General features: G+C 43.5%; 1 protein-coding gene across 5 annotated transcripts in view; it reads left to right on the forward strand.

Annotated features, from left to right (window-relative positions):
* Nucleotides 1-1,397: 1,397 nt before the first annotated feature.
* The window catches only part of LOC137561080 (aspartate aminotransferase, cytoplasmic-like), a 92,731-nt gene continuing 77,191 nt past the window's right edge, over nt 1,398-16,937 (forward strand). For 3 of the 5 annotated variants that reach the window (XR_011029870.1, XM_068272320.1, XM_068272317.1), the window contains exons 1-5: nt 1,398-1,514; nt 2,414-2,639; nt 6,371-6,536; nt 7,221-7,402; nt 10,343-10,460. Coding sequence is in view for 4 of the 5 variants with exons in the window: in XM_068272320.1 (XP_068128421.1) it covers nt 6,419-6,536; nt 7,221-7,402; nt 10,343-10,460 (418 nt within the window). In the remaining variant the exon portion in view is untranslated. The other 2 variants (XM_068272319.1, XM_068272318.1) reach the window with 2 other exon arrangements.

A 16,937-nucleotide genomic window follows, 5' to 3' on the forward strand; every position in this document is an offset into this window, starting at 1 on the left:
GGTCACAACCTCTGCTCATCTGTAGTTTGCACACATTGCATATGGCAAACTTGCTGTCCAATGAGGGCAGAGTGAAAAACTGCCAGATTGGGGAGGCGAACATTCCCCTGCGGCCTGAATGGGATGCTGCTGCTTTTCTCCCTGTGGCGGTCGGGGGTTGAGTGGTGCGGCTGGTGGTAGCGGCAGAAGAATGTGGTGGGTCCCGCATTCCACGGCCACTGTCTGCAATGCTGATCCTCCGTGCCAAACCCACCGACGCATCCTCCTCCTCAGAGTCAGAGCTGACATCCCCATCCTGTAGATGGTAGTCACGGTCCTTCATCCCATCATCAACATCATACCCCACCTCCTCAAAACCCAGAAAATCCTCCTCAAACTCCTTGCGGCTAACAGCACTGAGTTCAATCGTGGCGCCTGAAGCGAAAAGCTCGCTGACTGAGGGTAGGCTGCCCGCTGGGCACTGACACTGCAGACCTGCTGAGGGTGGCCGTAATGTTGCTCCCTGTCCTCTTGCCCTTGCTGCCCCTCCCCCGGCTGCCGGTGCCAGCAGACATAGTACAACTAATACGTGATGATGATGTCACCAGATGATGTGGTTTACTTTTACTTTAATGAAATCGGGGTTGGACTTTAAATCAAATCAGCATGGAGTGACAGACCGCAGAGTAGAGGACAGACAGTGCACACTATCTGTCTAACTGTCACACTGACAATGCTAAGCACAGCAGCACTGCAGTAATCTGTAGTAAGCTAACACAGTACTACTCTTTCTAACAACCAACTGCAGTACTAACTAACTATATAATACAATACAATAACACAGTAATCCTATTCCCTAACCTATACTGTCCTGCTGGCCTGCACAGCACACACAGACACAGACAGGACCTAACTGAGTGAATGAAATCAAACAATTACACTAGCTAGATAAAAAAAAAAAACATTAGAACAATAGTGTAGTGAAGGTGTTTAGCACTCAAAGCTTTAGTTTTATCACTGTATACAGGCAGCACTTGCTAAGCCAACAGCACTGGAGCAAGTCTGTCAGTGACCAGCCAGCCAGCCACACAAGCAAGGAGGACGATCTGTCTCATCATGTCAGCCCTCCTTATTACACAGGGGGGATGGTCAGGGTTCCCTTCTGTGATTGGGTGCCAGGGTTTAGGCTGGGAGGCCTCTAATTGGCTCAATTAGGTCAGGTGGGGCTGGCCAAAGTTCCCCTCTGTGATTGGTTGCTAGGGCTTCTGCTGGGAGCCCTCTGATAGGCTGGGAGCCCTCTGATTGGCTCAATTACATCATCTCCCTTGTTACAGTACCCGGATCCGGATATCCGTCGGATATCCGCGAGTATCCGGATTATGCGGCCAGATATCCGCATAGAGCTATCCGGATCCGGCCCCAGGTATCCAGAAACCGGATCCGACCGGATATCGGGAAAATGGTCGGATACCCGGGTTTACCCGGGTACCCGGATCCGGATGACCATCCCTGCAGATTTTTACTACCTACTTACTGTAAGTGACAGCAACATAGGAGATAAGTAATTTATGGCTTATTTTACTCTGGAAGAAACCTATTTCTTATTTGTATGTGTTTACATGTATTTAAAATCTTACAATTTTCATGATAGTGGTTGTTTGTCTTGCGCTGGGAATACACCATGAGATTTTTTTGGGCAGATAGATAGTTCGATAGATCATTTCCAACAGGCCTGATCTGATTTTCGATTGTTTTTCTGATCAGATTTCTTATAGAAGTGAATGGAAATTGGTCAGAAAAACGATCGGAAAATCGATCGGACAGTAAATCTGCTGAAAAATATCATTGTTTATTCCCAGCATTAAACACATCCATGGTTTGGATGGCCTACCTACAAACTCAAGATGTATGCTCACCATGATGCTAGGTTCTAAACACGGGACAAGGTGTTAAGGAAGCCTAGTGAGACTACAGTATCCCAATAGTGCCCTTCCTTTTTTAAGCAAAGTACTGGAATGTATTCTGTACATTCCAGTGAAAATGGCAGAAATCGTAAAGTATGGGAAAATTGAAAGTGCAGAGAACATGCAGAAAAATCACAATTACCTAATAGGCATTGGCCACTAAGAAACTGCAGGTTCAATTAGATGCATATTCCTGAATGTGCAATTATTCTTTATTGGTGGGTGGATGATTTGTATATTTTAAGCAATGTTAATTTGATTTTTCTTGAATAAAGTTAAAAGCAGTGTTTCATCCAGCTTTAACTCTTTATATCACTTTGGACTAAAAGTAACGGTAGTGAAAATAAGATATATATATATATATATATATATATATTTCTTATTTTTACAACATTAATTTATAGATGATCTAGTGATCTAGTCAGTGTTTGTACATTGTAAAATCTTTCCTCTCCCTGATTTACTTTCAGAAATGTATCACTGGTGGTGACATCTTTAGACTTGCTAGGTGATCTGTGCAGAATGTTGGTTACTGAGAATTCTATGCACAGCAGGAGATATTGCTTACTTTCCCACAATGCAACAAGGTTTACAGACAGCAAACTGTCAGGACCATGGCCACGACATCACATTGTGGAAGGGTTTTCACCACAATATCAGCCATACAGACTACCCTGATGATCTATTCAAGAAAAGGTAAAGCTTTTTCATGGAAAAAGGGGTACTGGCTATTCATTGGGATGAAGTTCTTCTTCATACACTTTCTAAACCCGCCATATCATGCCTATGGTAAGCCTTATCTTGTATTTTACACTGTGTAACAACAATAAAGAGGCTTTAGTTTTGTGTTGACTCCTTGCCTTGGTGACCAAATTCATTGACATCCTGTTGCCAACGACAGAGGAAATTGAATCGGCTTCTGTTTGGAAGCTACTGTCAGGCTGGAGGCATTGGATAATGACAAGTGCTCAGAGGCTGTGTGCGCACATGCCAGTCACATGACCAGCACTGTGTAAACCTGTCTGATAGGTAGGACTGTGGAATGATCTCTAATTATTATTATAGCAAAGTGTGTAAAAAGGATAAACCTGTCTGTGTACCTATTATCCCCATGGAAACAGAAGCTTAAAGAACACTTTAAAGCATTTTAAAAGTATGGACCTCAAGAATGCATCTCATGATATCAACAGGTATGTTTCTAAAATATCTGTTATCACCTATTTTTTAAGTCTGCATCACGAGATCCTACTGGTCTGTCATGAAATGTGAGGAGGAACTGTGCTAAGTAAAACAGTAACAGAGAGAATTATATATTTTTTATTCAATTTGGAATTGCTTTTCTTTTCTTTTGTGAAAATTAAAGGAAATCAAATGAGACCAGAGTGATGCAGACTGCAGAGCAGGCAGAAGCCGTGCAGAAACTGATCTTACTCTTTTGTATATTTCATGCTACTCAGAAAAATAACATTATTGACTAATGTAAGATAGGGCACTATCTGCATGGAGTTTGTATGTTCTCCCCGCGTCTGCGTGGGTTTCCTCCGGGCACTACAGTTTCCTCCCACTTCCCAAAAACATGCAGCTAAGTTAATTGGCTTGCACCTGCAGTATATTGGCCCTGGACTACAATACATACACTACACGATACATACATAGACATATGGCTATGGTAGGGATTGTGAGCTCCTCCAAGGGACAGTTAAGTGACAAGACAATATATTGTGTACAGTGCTGCGGAAGATGTCGGCAAAATATATATACTAATAATATCTAAAGTTCTGATCACTGCAAAAACTATGCAAAATGAGCGTGCACAAATATATTTTTTTAATATATGCCATATTGTAATCCCTGCAAATCTTATGTGATGAGTTTGGTTTAAAACATTTTTTTTTCAGTTTTTTACCTACTAACCTCAGTTTCACACTGTGCCTGTTACATTGCAATAACATTGCACCACTGCTGAAAAGTCGCATTGCTTGTTGTGCATAGCAAAGTCCCCATACATGCTATTGACACCGCAATTGCTACATAAGTTAAAGGAGTTATCAGGCATTATTAGTCAAAATAAGTTCTACTTACCCGGGGCTTCGTCCAGCCCTAAGCTCCCAGCATGTCCCTCGCCACAGCTCTGCCCGCAGCCATTCGCCTCCTCTCCCTCTCGGTCCGCGGTGATGATGTCAGGTCGACCTGGAGGTCGCTGCTCGGAGACTGAAGGCGGGGCAGAGCTCCGCCCCCCCTAGCAGGAGGTGCATGTGCAGCCTGCGCGTGATCTCCTGCAGTAGCCGGCTCCAGGACCTGACGCCAATTGGTGTTAGGCGGTCCTGGGGCTGCTGCCGCGTTCATGGCCATTGGCGTGACATGGTCGTTAGGTAGTTAAACCACTAGCAAGCAAGAGAATACTCAAAATAATATTGACAGCACTTTTTCATTTAATTTTGGTACTTTTTCCATTGCAAAGTGCTAAAAAAACATTTTAAATCGAAGATGAAAAATTATCTCCTTAGAGAAAACTCAGGAGAAAAAGTGAATTGCATATGGCCCTCTGTCTTTTAAGCTGTAAAACAAAGCCAAAAAAAGGACCCTCTGAACTTCCCTGCAGTAAAACCTTATCTCAAGCTGTCTCTCACTGTTTCTTGGCTGTTTAAGTGCTTCAAAAAAACAGGACTGTATTCAACCCTGTTGGATCGAATAGCTCAGAGAAGCTCTTTTGCATAGATAACAACAGGTCTGGTCTGGATTTATACATGGGAGGGCAGGTGTATACCTTAAAGAGACACTAAAGCGAAAAAAAAAAAATGATATTATGATTTGTATGTGTAGTACAGCTAAGAAATAAAACATTAAGATCAGATACATCAGTGTAATTGTTTCCAGTACAGCAAGAGTTAAGAAACTCCAGTTGTTATCTCTATGCAAAAAAGCCATTAATCTCTACGACTTTCAAAGTCGTGGAGAGGGCTGTTATCTGACTTTTATTATCTCAACTGTAAGTGAACAGTTTTCTTTTTATCTGCCAGAGGAGAGGTCATTAGTTCACAGACTGCTCTGAAAGAATCATTTTGAATGCTGAGTGTTGTGTAATCTACACATATTAGAGAATGATGCAATGTTAGAAAACACACTATATACCTGAAAATAAAAATATGAGAATATTTTCTTTGCTGCTAATCTTCTAGTAATTATTCATAGTACACAACCAATTCATTATATCATATATTTGTTTTCGCTTCAGTGTCTCTTTAAGTCTTTTAACATACCAACTAAGCATATACACTTACCACTACTGAAATAAACACACTGACAACCATTTGGCTTAAAATTGGCGGTAGGCACTTTACTAGAGAAATTAATTTCTTTTAATTACTTAAAACATTTTTATTAATTTAAATAAACAGTACAATTCTTTAAATTCAAACTTTGTATTAAAGAGAACCCGAGGTGGGATTTAATTATATTAGTGGGGCACAGAGGCTGGTTGTACACACTATCACCAGCCTCTGTTGCCCTATGGTGTGCCCTGCCTGCGTCCCTTCCCTCCCGCTGACTGGAGGGAAGGGACGCGGGTGGGTAGCGCCGATACAGAGGAGGCGGGGGAGCAGCGCTGACAGACACGCATAGGCAAACATTGTGCTGGCGACACGCTGCGTGTCGCTAGCACGGCGGAGGGGACAGCAGATCGCAGGGGGGTCCTGAAGGGGACAGCAGATCGCAGGCTGGTGATAGTGTGCACAACCAGCCTCTGTGCCCCACTAATATAATTAAATCCCACCTCGGGTTCTCTTTAAAGTCCATAAAAGCAGAAAAACAATTATTGGGTGACGTTTACACAAACTATAGTCAATAGACGCACAGGCCACCATAAACGACAAACAAACTAACTAGGCCCGTTCACCATAAACAACCTTAACACAACTTCTCAAATAAAATGTGCTAGCAACAAGGGGAAGGGTGGGAGGGAAGAAAATCCAGGCTGAACCTCAGGCAAAGTGAGGCCTGCCCACCTCATAGTTTCTTTTATACTGAGGATCACCTCTCCTGCATTGGGCAGCAATCTTTCTACACTTTGGTCGCTGGCCAATTACAGGTGAACTGCCACATGTATGTTGCCTGGCAACAGCTTCTCTCCTCAGCACCTGAAAGATAAAGAACAAACAGCAGAACCAGCACAGCACAACACCTACTTTTACTCAATACCTGAAACACCAACCCAACCACCAGTTGATTTATCAGATACATAACCATCTATCTATTTATATATAATTATTTTTTAAACTAGTATATATTATTTGCTTTATTTTACCCTTTTATACCTCACCCACCCATGTGGCCCCCTTTGTAGAAATGAGGCCTCTCATTTTTTCTGGTACTGTGCACCAACATCTGTCCATTTCGGAAAATTAATTCTCTCTATATATATTTTTTAGAAGTGAAGCTGGTCTCTAAATGGATCTTAATGAAGAAGAGTGAACAAGATGACAAGTCTATCTGTGTTCATTGATGTTCCTAAAACATCTAAGTTAAAAGAAGAGCAACAGGAGGAGGAGTTTCTACAGAACAGACACCACAGGAAGGTTTTCCTTGGGCAGAGAAGTAAGGCCTGTCACTCTCCAAAGTGTGGAATTTCTAACTACAAAATATTTTTATGTCAGTGATTTTAACCGTTTAGCCATTTTAACAAAGTGCAGTTACTTATATGCAGGGTTGTTCCTGACAATTTTGGTACTGTGAGCAAGGCATCCCTTGCACCCCTAAATCTAATAATCTTCTGGTCACGTCATGCCTTGCTCAAGGCCTATATTCCCAACAGGCCCATATTTACATCACAGGAGCCTATAGACACAGATTTATAGGCTTTTCCCTCCATGAACCTAGAAACACCACACCGAATCTTGCTGGCACAGCTGTCAGATTTCCACGGCAAGTGTTCATACTATTGATGTAACCCTTTGCACATGCACTTTACTAGATATTAAAGCACCTGTGCCAAACTATGTTTACTTCTCCAGATGTTTATATGGGCCTAGAAGTAGTACTCCAAAGGAGTGCTGTATCAGGCCTGAAGTAAAAACTGAAAGTTTTGAAAGCTTGCAAGGAAATCTTGTACATTAGCAATCTTGAACATCAACAATTTATGTTGTTAAGCTTTTGGGTGACTGCTACTTGTTAATGTATTATACAACCAAATGAGCCATGTCTAAGTGGAACAGATTAAGTAGATACTGTATATTTAAAACTGTATATTCAGTTGGGCTTGAAATGCTTCTATGTTTACAGTACTTTTGTCTGACGATGGTCTGCCATGGGTTCCACTGGTGGTGAGGAAAGTGTACCAGCAGATACTTAATGACCCAATACGAAGTTATGAGGATCTACCAGCAGGTGGAAGTCCAGAGTTTGTGCGGGCAGTGACAGAACTGGCCTTGGGAAAGACCAGCAAGGCCATCATGGAAAACAGGGTAAGATAATTATTTTAAATAGAATCCAGTAGTGGTGTAACCATGGAGGGCATACCTTGAGGTCAAAAGGGGGGGCTTGTGGGTTTAATGTGCAGAGGGAGAGTTGGAAGTAGGGGTATCAGGGCCTAAGCTACTTTTTCCTGGGGTGGGCCTGCCATGAATTGTAGGTATGTCAATGATAATCTAACATACGGGGACTGATTTACTAAGGTTGTAGAGCAGTGGAGGCTATAAATGTCTCCAGAGTTATAGTGGACTTTGTTTTTTTACTCTTAGGGCTCTTTCACATCTGCAACACGTGCAGGAGCTGTTATATGCCCTGCGGCGTGTCCTTGGGATGTAGCGGTGCGATGCAATGGGCGGTAGTAATTAATTCAACCTGACGAGAAACCGCTGTCTCCCGGTGATTAAAAGTTTCCGGGTGCATAGAACCGCAACGCATCAAAATTCAGCGTCGACTGTGAAAGGTTAAATGAAAGTCTATGGACTAATGCAAAGTTTCGACTTGTGTTACACCGCAGAAAACGGGCTGTGGTGTGAACAGGGGTGGACTGACAACTCATGGGGCCCCCGGGCAATAGGAGATTATGGGGCCCCCATACCAGTGTTTCCCACCTTTCACGTTATATTTTTACAGACTAAGATATAATCATTTATTGACAACAGTAAATATGTTATATTGAGATATTGTACACTGACAAAAATCCCTGCGCGCGCCAAAAAATGGGTGTGGTCACGCAACAGAATGTGGGCGTGGTCATGGGTGGGGCAAAATATACATGACCTTAGCAGTGGTGTAAAAGGTCTGCCGGGGAAGTTTGAACTCTGCCATAGTGTTTCCCCCCAAAATACATGTAATCTGACAGCATTTCACCAAAAATCCATGCAATTAGGCAGAGGTTCCTCCAAAATACTGATAATATGGCAGTCGTTCCCCCAAAATAGACGTTATCTGGCAGCAGCGGTTCCCCCAAATACACATAATTTGGCAGCGGATCACCAAAAATACATGTAGCAGCAGTGGTTCCCCCAAAATACACAGAATCTGGAAGCAGCAGTTTCTCAAAATACACTTAATCTGGCAGCTGCAGTTCCCCAAAAATAGTTAATCTGGCAGCAGTTCCCCCAAAATAGGTGCCCCCAGTATAGGTAACCAGGTCAAAAGGTATCCCCAGTGGAAGTATCCAGGTCTATAGGTTTTCCCAGTGCAGGTATCCAGGTCTATAGGTGTCCCCAGTATAAGTAGCCTAATCCACAGGTGTCCCCAGAATAGATAACCAGGTCTATAGATGTCCCCATTTAAGATAGCCAGGTCTATAGATGTCCCCAGTTAAGATAGCCAGGTCTATAGGTGTCTCCTGTATAGATAGCCAGGTCTTTAGGTGTCCCCAGTATATGTAGCCAGGTGTATAGGTGTCCCCAGTATAGCCAGGTCTATAGGTGCCCCCAGTATATGCAGCCAGGTGTATAGGTGCCCCCAGTATATGCAGCCAGGTGTATAGGTGCCCCCAGTATATGCAGTCAGATGTATAGGTCTCCCCAGTATAGCCAGGTGTATAGGTCTCCCCAGTATAGCCAGGTGTATAGGTCTCCCCAGTATATGCAGCCAGGTGTATAGGTGTCCCCAGTATAGCCAGGTTTATAGGTGCCCCCAGTATATGTAGCTAGGTCAATAAGTGCCCCCAGTATATGTAGTCAGGTGTATAAGTGCCCCCAGTATATGCAGCCAGGTGTATAGGTCTCCCCAGTATATGTAGCCAGGTGTATAGGTCTCCCCAGTATAGCCAGGTCTGTAAGTGCCCCCAGTATATGCAGCCAGGTGTATAGGTCTCCCCAGTATATGCAGCCAGGTGTATAGGTCTCCCCAGTATAGCCAGGTCTGTAAGTGCCCCCAGTATATGTAGCCAGGTGTATAGGTCTCCCCAGTATAGCCAGGTGTATAGGTCTCCCCAGTATATGCAGCCAGGTGTATAGGTGTCCCCAGTATAGCCAGGTCTATAGGTGCCCTCAGTATATGTAGCTAGGTCTATAAGTGCCCCCAGTATATGTAGTCAGGTCACGTGTATAAGTGCCCCCAGTATATGCAGCCAGGTGTATAGGTCTCCCCAGTATATGCAGCCAGGTGTATAGGTCTCCCCAGTATAGCCAGGTCTATAGGTGCCCTCAGTATATGTAGCTAGGTCTATAAGTGCCCCCAGTATAAGCAGCCAGGCTTGTAGGTGTCTCCAGGAGGGGAGACAGCCAGTGAAGGAGGGCGATGGGCATAGCAGCGGAGAAGAGGGGAAGTTTGCCCCCCTTCTCTCACCTTGGGGCCCCCCTTCCTGGCTCTCCCCTCCGTAATCTGTAATATGTCGGACAGCTGGAAGCGGCTGACAGCAGGCGGAGACTTACCGCTGTTCAGCCACCGGAGGCATCGCTGATCTGTGTGCAGCTAGTCTGGGCTTCTCAAGCCCACACTAGCTGCACACAGATCAGCGATCCCTCCGGTGGCTGAACAGCGTCTCCACCCGCTGTCAGCCGCTTCCAGCTGTCCGACACATTACAGATTACGGAGGGGAGAGCCAGGAAGGGGGGCCCCAAGGTGAGAGAAGGGGGGGAACTTCCCCCCTTCTCCGCTGCTATGCCCATTGCCCTCCTTCACTGGCTGTCTCCCCTCCTGCTCAGGGTTCTCTGGCGGGTGGCGGGCCCCCCCCCTGACCACAGGCCCTCGGTCCGTGCCCGAGTGCCCTAATGGTCAGTCCGCCCCTGGGTGTGAAAGAGCCCTTAGGCGGCAAAACTAGTTCATGTGAGAACATAGCGGACTTGCTTAATCAGTAGATCAGCAGTCATGTGTATACTTCTGCAGTGAAAACAACCTTTTTTACCGTACACGTGCCACTGTTTGTTCTCCAAAGATGCCAGTGTAACTTGTTTTTTGTCCATATTGATTCACATTCCCAGGCTGGAGGCATACAGACACCAGGGAGCACAGCAGCTTTCAGACTAGGTGTAGAATTTCTCAGTCGCTGGTGCAATGTGGATCAGAAGATGTCAGTCTGTATTCCTCAGCCCGATTGTGGTAAGTACAGATAGTCCCCGACTTACAACCACTCAAATAATAAATGACTCATACATACAAAGTGTATTGTATTTGCTATAGTAGATTTCATGTATTGTTACAGTAAAGCTGTTACTGTACAGCTACTGTAACAAAAAACGCCTGTCAAACCGCTCTGAAGTGCTGTTTTTCAGAGCGGTTTGCGTTTTTCCCATACTTAACATTGAGGCAGAAACGCATCCGCAATCCAAAGTCTGCAGCAGCCCGGGAGTATGCGTTTCTGCAAAACGCCTCCCGCTCTGGTGTGCACCAGCCCATTGAAATACATTACCCAAGTGTATCCGCACCCGCAAGCGGATCGCAAACTGCAGCCGAACCGCTCTGGTGTGCACTAGGCCATAGAAGAGTTACCAGTATAAGCAATTTAAAAAAGGATTTAATGCGTAAAATTTTCTGCATGCGGGCATAAGTATCCGCAAACACTACGCTTCCCACTACGCGTAATTGCGTATTTTAACGCGTACTCTACAAAATGCATACGAAGCAAATATTTGATTTCAAAGCCGTAGTTTGGCGAAGCGTAATTGTGTAAAACTATGCTTATGCCTAGTACACACTAGCAATTTTGATGGATCAATCATTGGTCAATTTTACCACCTCCATGTAGTATGAGGGCCAAACAGATTTTCAACTCTATGCAGATTATATTGGTAAATGGTCATACTACATGGAGGTGGTAAAATTGACCAATGATTGATCCATCAAAATTGCTAGTGTGTACTAGGCTTAAATGCTTCCTTAATGAAGCAATTATCTTCCAGGTGATTAGGCACTCACATGCACACACACACAGCAATAGAGCAGGCTAAGACCTGGAACCCACTAGTAGTGCTTTTCTAAGCCTTTTCTGAGCATTTGTGTTTTGAAAAGCTCTTGCTAATGTAACGCTATGGGTGTGATCCCACTTGAGGGATGTGATCTTTATAAAAATCCCCCATAGCATTACATTAGCAGGAACTTTTCGAATCACTAGCTCTTAGAAAAGGCTGCTAGTGGGTGCCAGGCCTTAGGCAGAGTGCAAGAGGAACATATCATCTCATCAAAACTGCAGACAGAGGGATCCTTACACTCCCATCAAGGAGAAGCCACAAAAGAAAACAGCTCCATCAAGGTTTATTTTATGGTAAGATTGTTTTCTATAGTGAGATATTTTAATGTTATTATTGGTTGGTTCAAAAACAACACTTTCAAGCAAATGTAATTTTGAATACTGATGTCCATCTGAATCAACAGTAGTTCCTTGGGGTCCTTTTTTGGCAGACCTTAGTACCGATAAGTCTTTTCCAGCCTCATTATGTAAAAGCATTGTTGGTGTATTTCTTCCACACAGACATCCTTAACAACAAAACAAACCCATAATGGTTTGTAATTAGAATGGCAACCCAATGTTTGCAAGCCTAACGTGAAGTTAAACTTAACTTATTTTTTCCTCTTTAGTTTTGGCTAGCTTGAGGAAAGATTAAAACATCTATTCTGGGTTTCCCCGCTGCATATCTTTCTGTAACCAACTGGCAATAGGTATGAAAAGGGTGTGGTAGGCAGTAGGCACTCAGACTAGCTGCTGTAGACCAAATAGGACATGCTGCAAATGTAAAAATCTCAGCGGGTAGCTGTGTGCTCAAGATCAACAAAGTTCAGAACTACACTTGGATACCAAGAAGTGAGAGAAAAGCCTGGCACTGTAGCTTTAATCAAAGTTGCTTATACACATCTGGCATCCATAAAGTGCAGTCAGTGCTATTGCATGCTATATGTAGATGAATGATATACAGACAGTGGTACTTATCGTGGCAAACCTGCTGAGCAGGGATGATCTCCGAGCTTAATCACAAGTAATCACGAGTGATTACTCGTGATTCAAATGAGGATTAATTACAGCAGCTGAGCAGCGGGGTTTGGAAGGATTATTTACTAATAAATCTGCATCCTCCCCGCGCTCCATATAGGTCCATGCGTCCTAATATTAGCGTTCCAAGCCTTGCTGCCGTCACTTCCTCCTTCCGGCTTGAAGAAGGAAGTGATGGCAGCGAGGCTCGGAACGCTACTATTAGGACGCATGGACCTGTATAGAGCGCGGGGAGGATGTGGATTTATGGGTAAATAACCCTTCCAATCCCCGCCACTCAGCAGCTGTAATTAATCCTCATTTGAATCTTGAGTAATCACTTGTGATTACTCGTGATTAAGCTCGGAGATTATCCCTGCTCCTGAGGTGGAGGAGGTAAATGTAGGTGCCAGAGGGTGCACGGCCCTACCACCGTTTCGCACTGGTGTGAACCTTGCTTCCTCCAAGGCACAGGTGTTGAACTCCAGGCCTGGAGGGCCAGATCCATGCCAGTGTTTAGGATGGACTAATGCTGAATACACACCATGCGTTTCCGCGTCAAATGCATCCGTCGATACGCGTCGATTCGATTATTTCCGAGCATTTCCGAACGCATTTCGATGATTTTTAGGTCGATTGCCATGTAAGGTATGGCAAATCAACCTAACAATCCATCGAAACGTGAATCGGACATGTCGGAAATAATCGAATCGATGCGTATCGACGGACGCAACGAAAGCGGAAACGCGTGGTGTATATCCAGCATAAGAAAGAGAGGAATGTGTTCTACCTGATGGACCACATCTTTCCTGATTCAGACCCATCAATTAATTTGAGCTGTGTCAAAAATGTGTGAGAACCTCGGCCCTCGTAGGACCGGTTTGACATCCCTGCTCTAAGGCCTGTGTGCCTGTGGCATAGACTTTAATACAAGGCCTGTGTGCCTGTGGCATAGACTTTAATACAAGGCCTGTGTGCCTGTGGCATAGACTTTAATACAAGGCCTGTGTGCATGTGCAAAGACTATAATGTAGTGCGATGCAACGCAAAAATTCAAACATGCAAGGGTTACCATAGGCTAACATTGAATGCTTCAATGCATATATTTGCATAAACGCAGAGCAGGATCTGCGTTATTTTTACATACCCCGTTGATGCGCATCGCACCGCATGCACTGTGAATGTCACATTTACTTTTCATTGCTGTGCTATATTCTCCATTATGACGTAACATAACTGAGCACTGTGAACGTAGCCTGGAAGAAACAAAAAGTGAAAAACCAATGAAAGGAACAATTGTATCTATCCTCCTATACTTTTTTTTAGATATCACATATTTTTATTTTATATTTAATCTACTTTTTACATTTTTTCTAATTTATGGTCTCTGCTAAATGACACATTCATTGAACTATGCCAGAACTAAAAATCTATGAACTATTGAACCTTCTTATCTGTTTCCTGCTCTCAGAAGCCATTTTCTGCTTGGAAAGTGTTTTATGGCTTTAATTTGTTATCAATGAGGATTATGCTACAGTCCAACCCAGTCCTGACCCAAACAGCAACTGTCACATGCATTCCTTATGTTTAACTCTTTTAAGCTGAGAAAGAAAAAAGGGAACAAAGCATAGGTATTTGTGTGCTTGTCACTATAGACATACATCTATCCCTTAATGTCATATGTCACCTTCTTTATCTTTTAACACGGCAGCTGGTTCACTGAAGTAGATGCAGAAGGAGTCAGCCCCCTGAGCAGGAGGGGCTTATATTCTACATCTGCTATGCAGCCCCGTAGACTTGAAAAAGGTTTACCACCTAAAACCATGATACTTGGAAAGAGATGCAATAGTGCACTACCGTTGTGCCTCATCACATCTTTATACACTGACCAACCAGCATTAAGATGCCAAATGACATTTCCCATTTTTCACTTTAACGCAGTAGATAGGTTTTCAAAATGAACAGCATAAAAAAAATGAAATGTGAAAGTTGCCAGATCTATTCCTATCCAACAGAGCAGTGCCTATCAATCTCCTGCATGGCATGAAACACATCTCAAGAGACTGCCTCATCTCGGTCTGAAATTGAGTAGTTGAAGGACAGTCATATCTTATTACTGTACATCTCACTTCCTTATCAGCTGCCTTATTTCACAGGAAAAAAAAAAAGTTCCATTATGTAGAAGCCTTTCTACGTATATAACTGTGTTTCACCGGCGGGAACAGCTGTTCCTGCCTCTAATCTCTGACCTGCATTTATTACTAATTGTCTTCGTTGTAGCAGGTTACAGCTGCAATCCACTGACTTAGGAAGTAACCTAGGAAATCCTGGTTTTATGAGAAAATATCTTTTGCATCTTTTTTTAGATTACTTATGAACGGATTTCTTGACTTCAACGCATGGGGATTCCTTATTCATCGCTAAGAAAGTTCTCACAGATATTATTGCATTCTTGAGTATCTGATATTTGCCTGTATTTCTCTGATGGTGTCCGACCTTCATACGAATGCAGCTGCATTGACTGCCTTTGGTAGCGAAGCTTTAATTACTTTTAGTTAACCTTGGGATTTATGTTACAAGTTTTCAAGTTAAATTATTAAGGTGCTGCAGGTGGTAGGGCCTAGGCCCGGTGATGCCCATGAGTGAGGCAATTACTTCAGGCGGCAGAATTCTGGGGGCAGCAACAGGCAGAAACAGGAAGTGAAGAGAGTGCCTGGCCAACCTATACTGGGGGCAACTGTACCTGGCTAACCTATCTAGCTACCAATACTGGGGGCACCTGCACCTAGCTAGCTACCTATACTGAGGGTGTATTTTGGAGGGCTCTCCGCAGCTATAACGTGCAGTACAAATTGTTGGGTGCTGTGCGATCATTCCAATTCAGGAGGGGCGCATCCTTATAAGTTTGCCTCGGGCAGCAAAAAGTCTGGAACTGGCCCTGGTAAGGATTCACACTAGATTTTAAAACGTTGCACGCTAATTTGGGCATAGCGTAAACTGAAAAAAATATTCTCCTCAGGGCACAGAAAAAAAGCGGTAGTAGAAGATCAGTAAATTTGATGATATTCTACTACTTAATTTAAATAGTGAAATATCAGTAATATTTGCTAATATTTCAGTATGACCAAACCTCTCCCTATTCTCACACAGAACCCTCCCCTGGTAGGCAACTATTAACCCCCCAGGTGGCCAACTAATAACACCCTACTGATGGGCAACGAATAACCCCCTACTGATGGGTAACTAATAATACCCCTGGTGGGCAACTAATAACACCCCTGCCAGGCAACTAATAACACCCCCGGTGGGAAACTAATAACTCCCCTTGACAACTAATAACCCCTCAGGGGCAACTAATAACCCCCTACTGATGGGTAACTAATAATACCCCTGGTGGGCAAATAATAACACCCTGCCGGGCAACTAATAACCCCCCCAGTGGGAAACTAATAACTCCCCCAAACAACTATTAAACCCCCAGGGGCAACTAATAACTCCTCCTGGTGGCGACTAACCTCAACCCCCCTGAAAATGAAAAATGGGCGGGCACCAGGCCACCTGCTATGCAAACTGCGACTACTTGTAATGGATATGCACCTGCTATTGGTAGCCGCAGTTGGCATAGGCAACGGCCCAGTTGCCGGCACCCATTTTTTTGTTGCGCTTCTTTTAGCTGCTCCGTAAATAACCTCGGGCTTCCCTGCATTCCATGGGCTGTTCCCGTACACTTAAATCTCTGGACCTTCTAAAATGTGTCCCTGCATTGCAGTCACCCAGGAACATAAATAGAAGTCATATGTACTCCCAGCAGAACTTTAATGCCCCCAATAAGTTTCCACTCTTTTTCTTGTTGGTGACACCCAAAGCACAGGAACCAGTCTGCAAAGAAACATATAACAAGTGTGGCCATCTTGATTCCCTACCCACGACAAGTATGGCCAAAATAACCCCTGATCGGAAGGCTGGAACCCTCTGTAAAAACAAGCAGGTGGGGCTATGATGTTTACTATAGGATTCTAAATTTCCGATTTCCGCAGAAAAGGTTTGCGGGATATTTTTTTGCCATTTTTTGTAAAAAAAAGTTACATAATTTAAAAAAGGGTTTTTTTTTTTTTTTTTTGCAGAAACCGCTATATTTTGAGGAATCCGCTATATTTTGTGGATATATACTATTATGCATACAACCGCAGTACACTTCAGAATTTTCTGATTGGCCTAATAGTTCCAAGCCTTGTAATTGGGTTAACATTTCTGCGGTATTCAGATTTCTGCAGTAAAATACCGATTCTCTGATTGGCACGATACTTCTGAGTTTTGCAATTGACCTAAAATTTCCAAGTCTCTGTAATGCGATATTCCACAGAATTCCAATTGCCACATACCGATTTCCGCCACAGGAGGCTGATTTCTGAATCGGAAACTCAGAAATGAGAATTGTTAGGAATTTGGAAGCTCATCTCTAATCAACAGCAGAGCTAAAAATGCCTGAAATTCATCATGCTAGCAGAAAGATTCAGATTTCCCCAGTAGCTCCCTACTTTGACATTATTTAATTTTTTTTTCAACTGCAGGACGAAATACCTATTATATAATAATGGAGTAGTTTACCACAG

The sequence above is a fragment of the Hyperolius riggenbachi genome, chromosome 3 (assembly GCF_040937935.1).
Source record: "Hyperolius riggenbachi isolate aHypRig1 chromosome 3, aHypRig1.pri, whole genome shotgun sequence".
NCBI classification, from domain to species: domain Eukaryota; kingdom Metazoa; phylum Chordata; class Amphibia; order Anura; family Hyperoliidae; genus Hyperolius; species Hyperolius riggenbachi.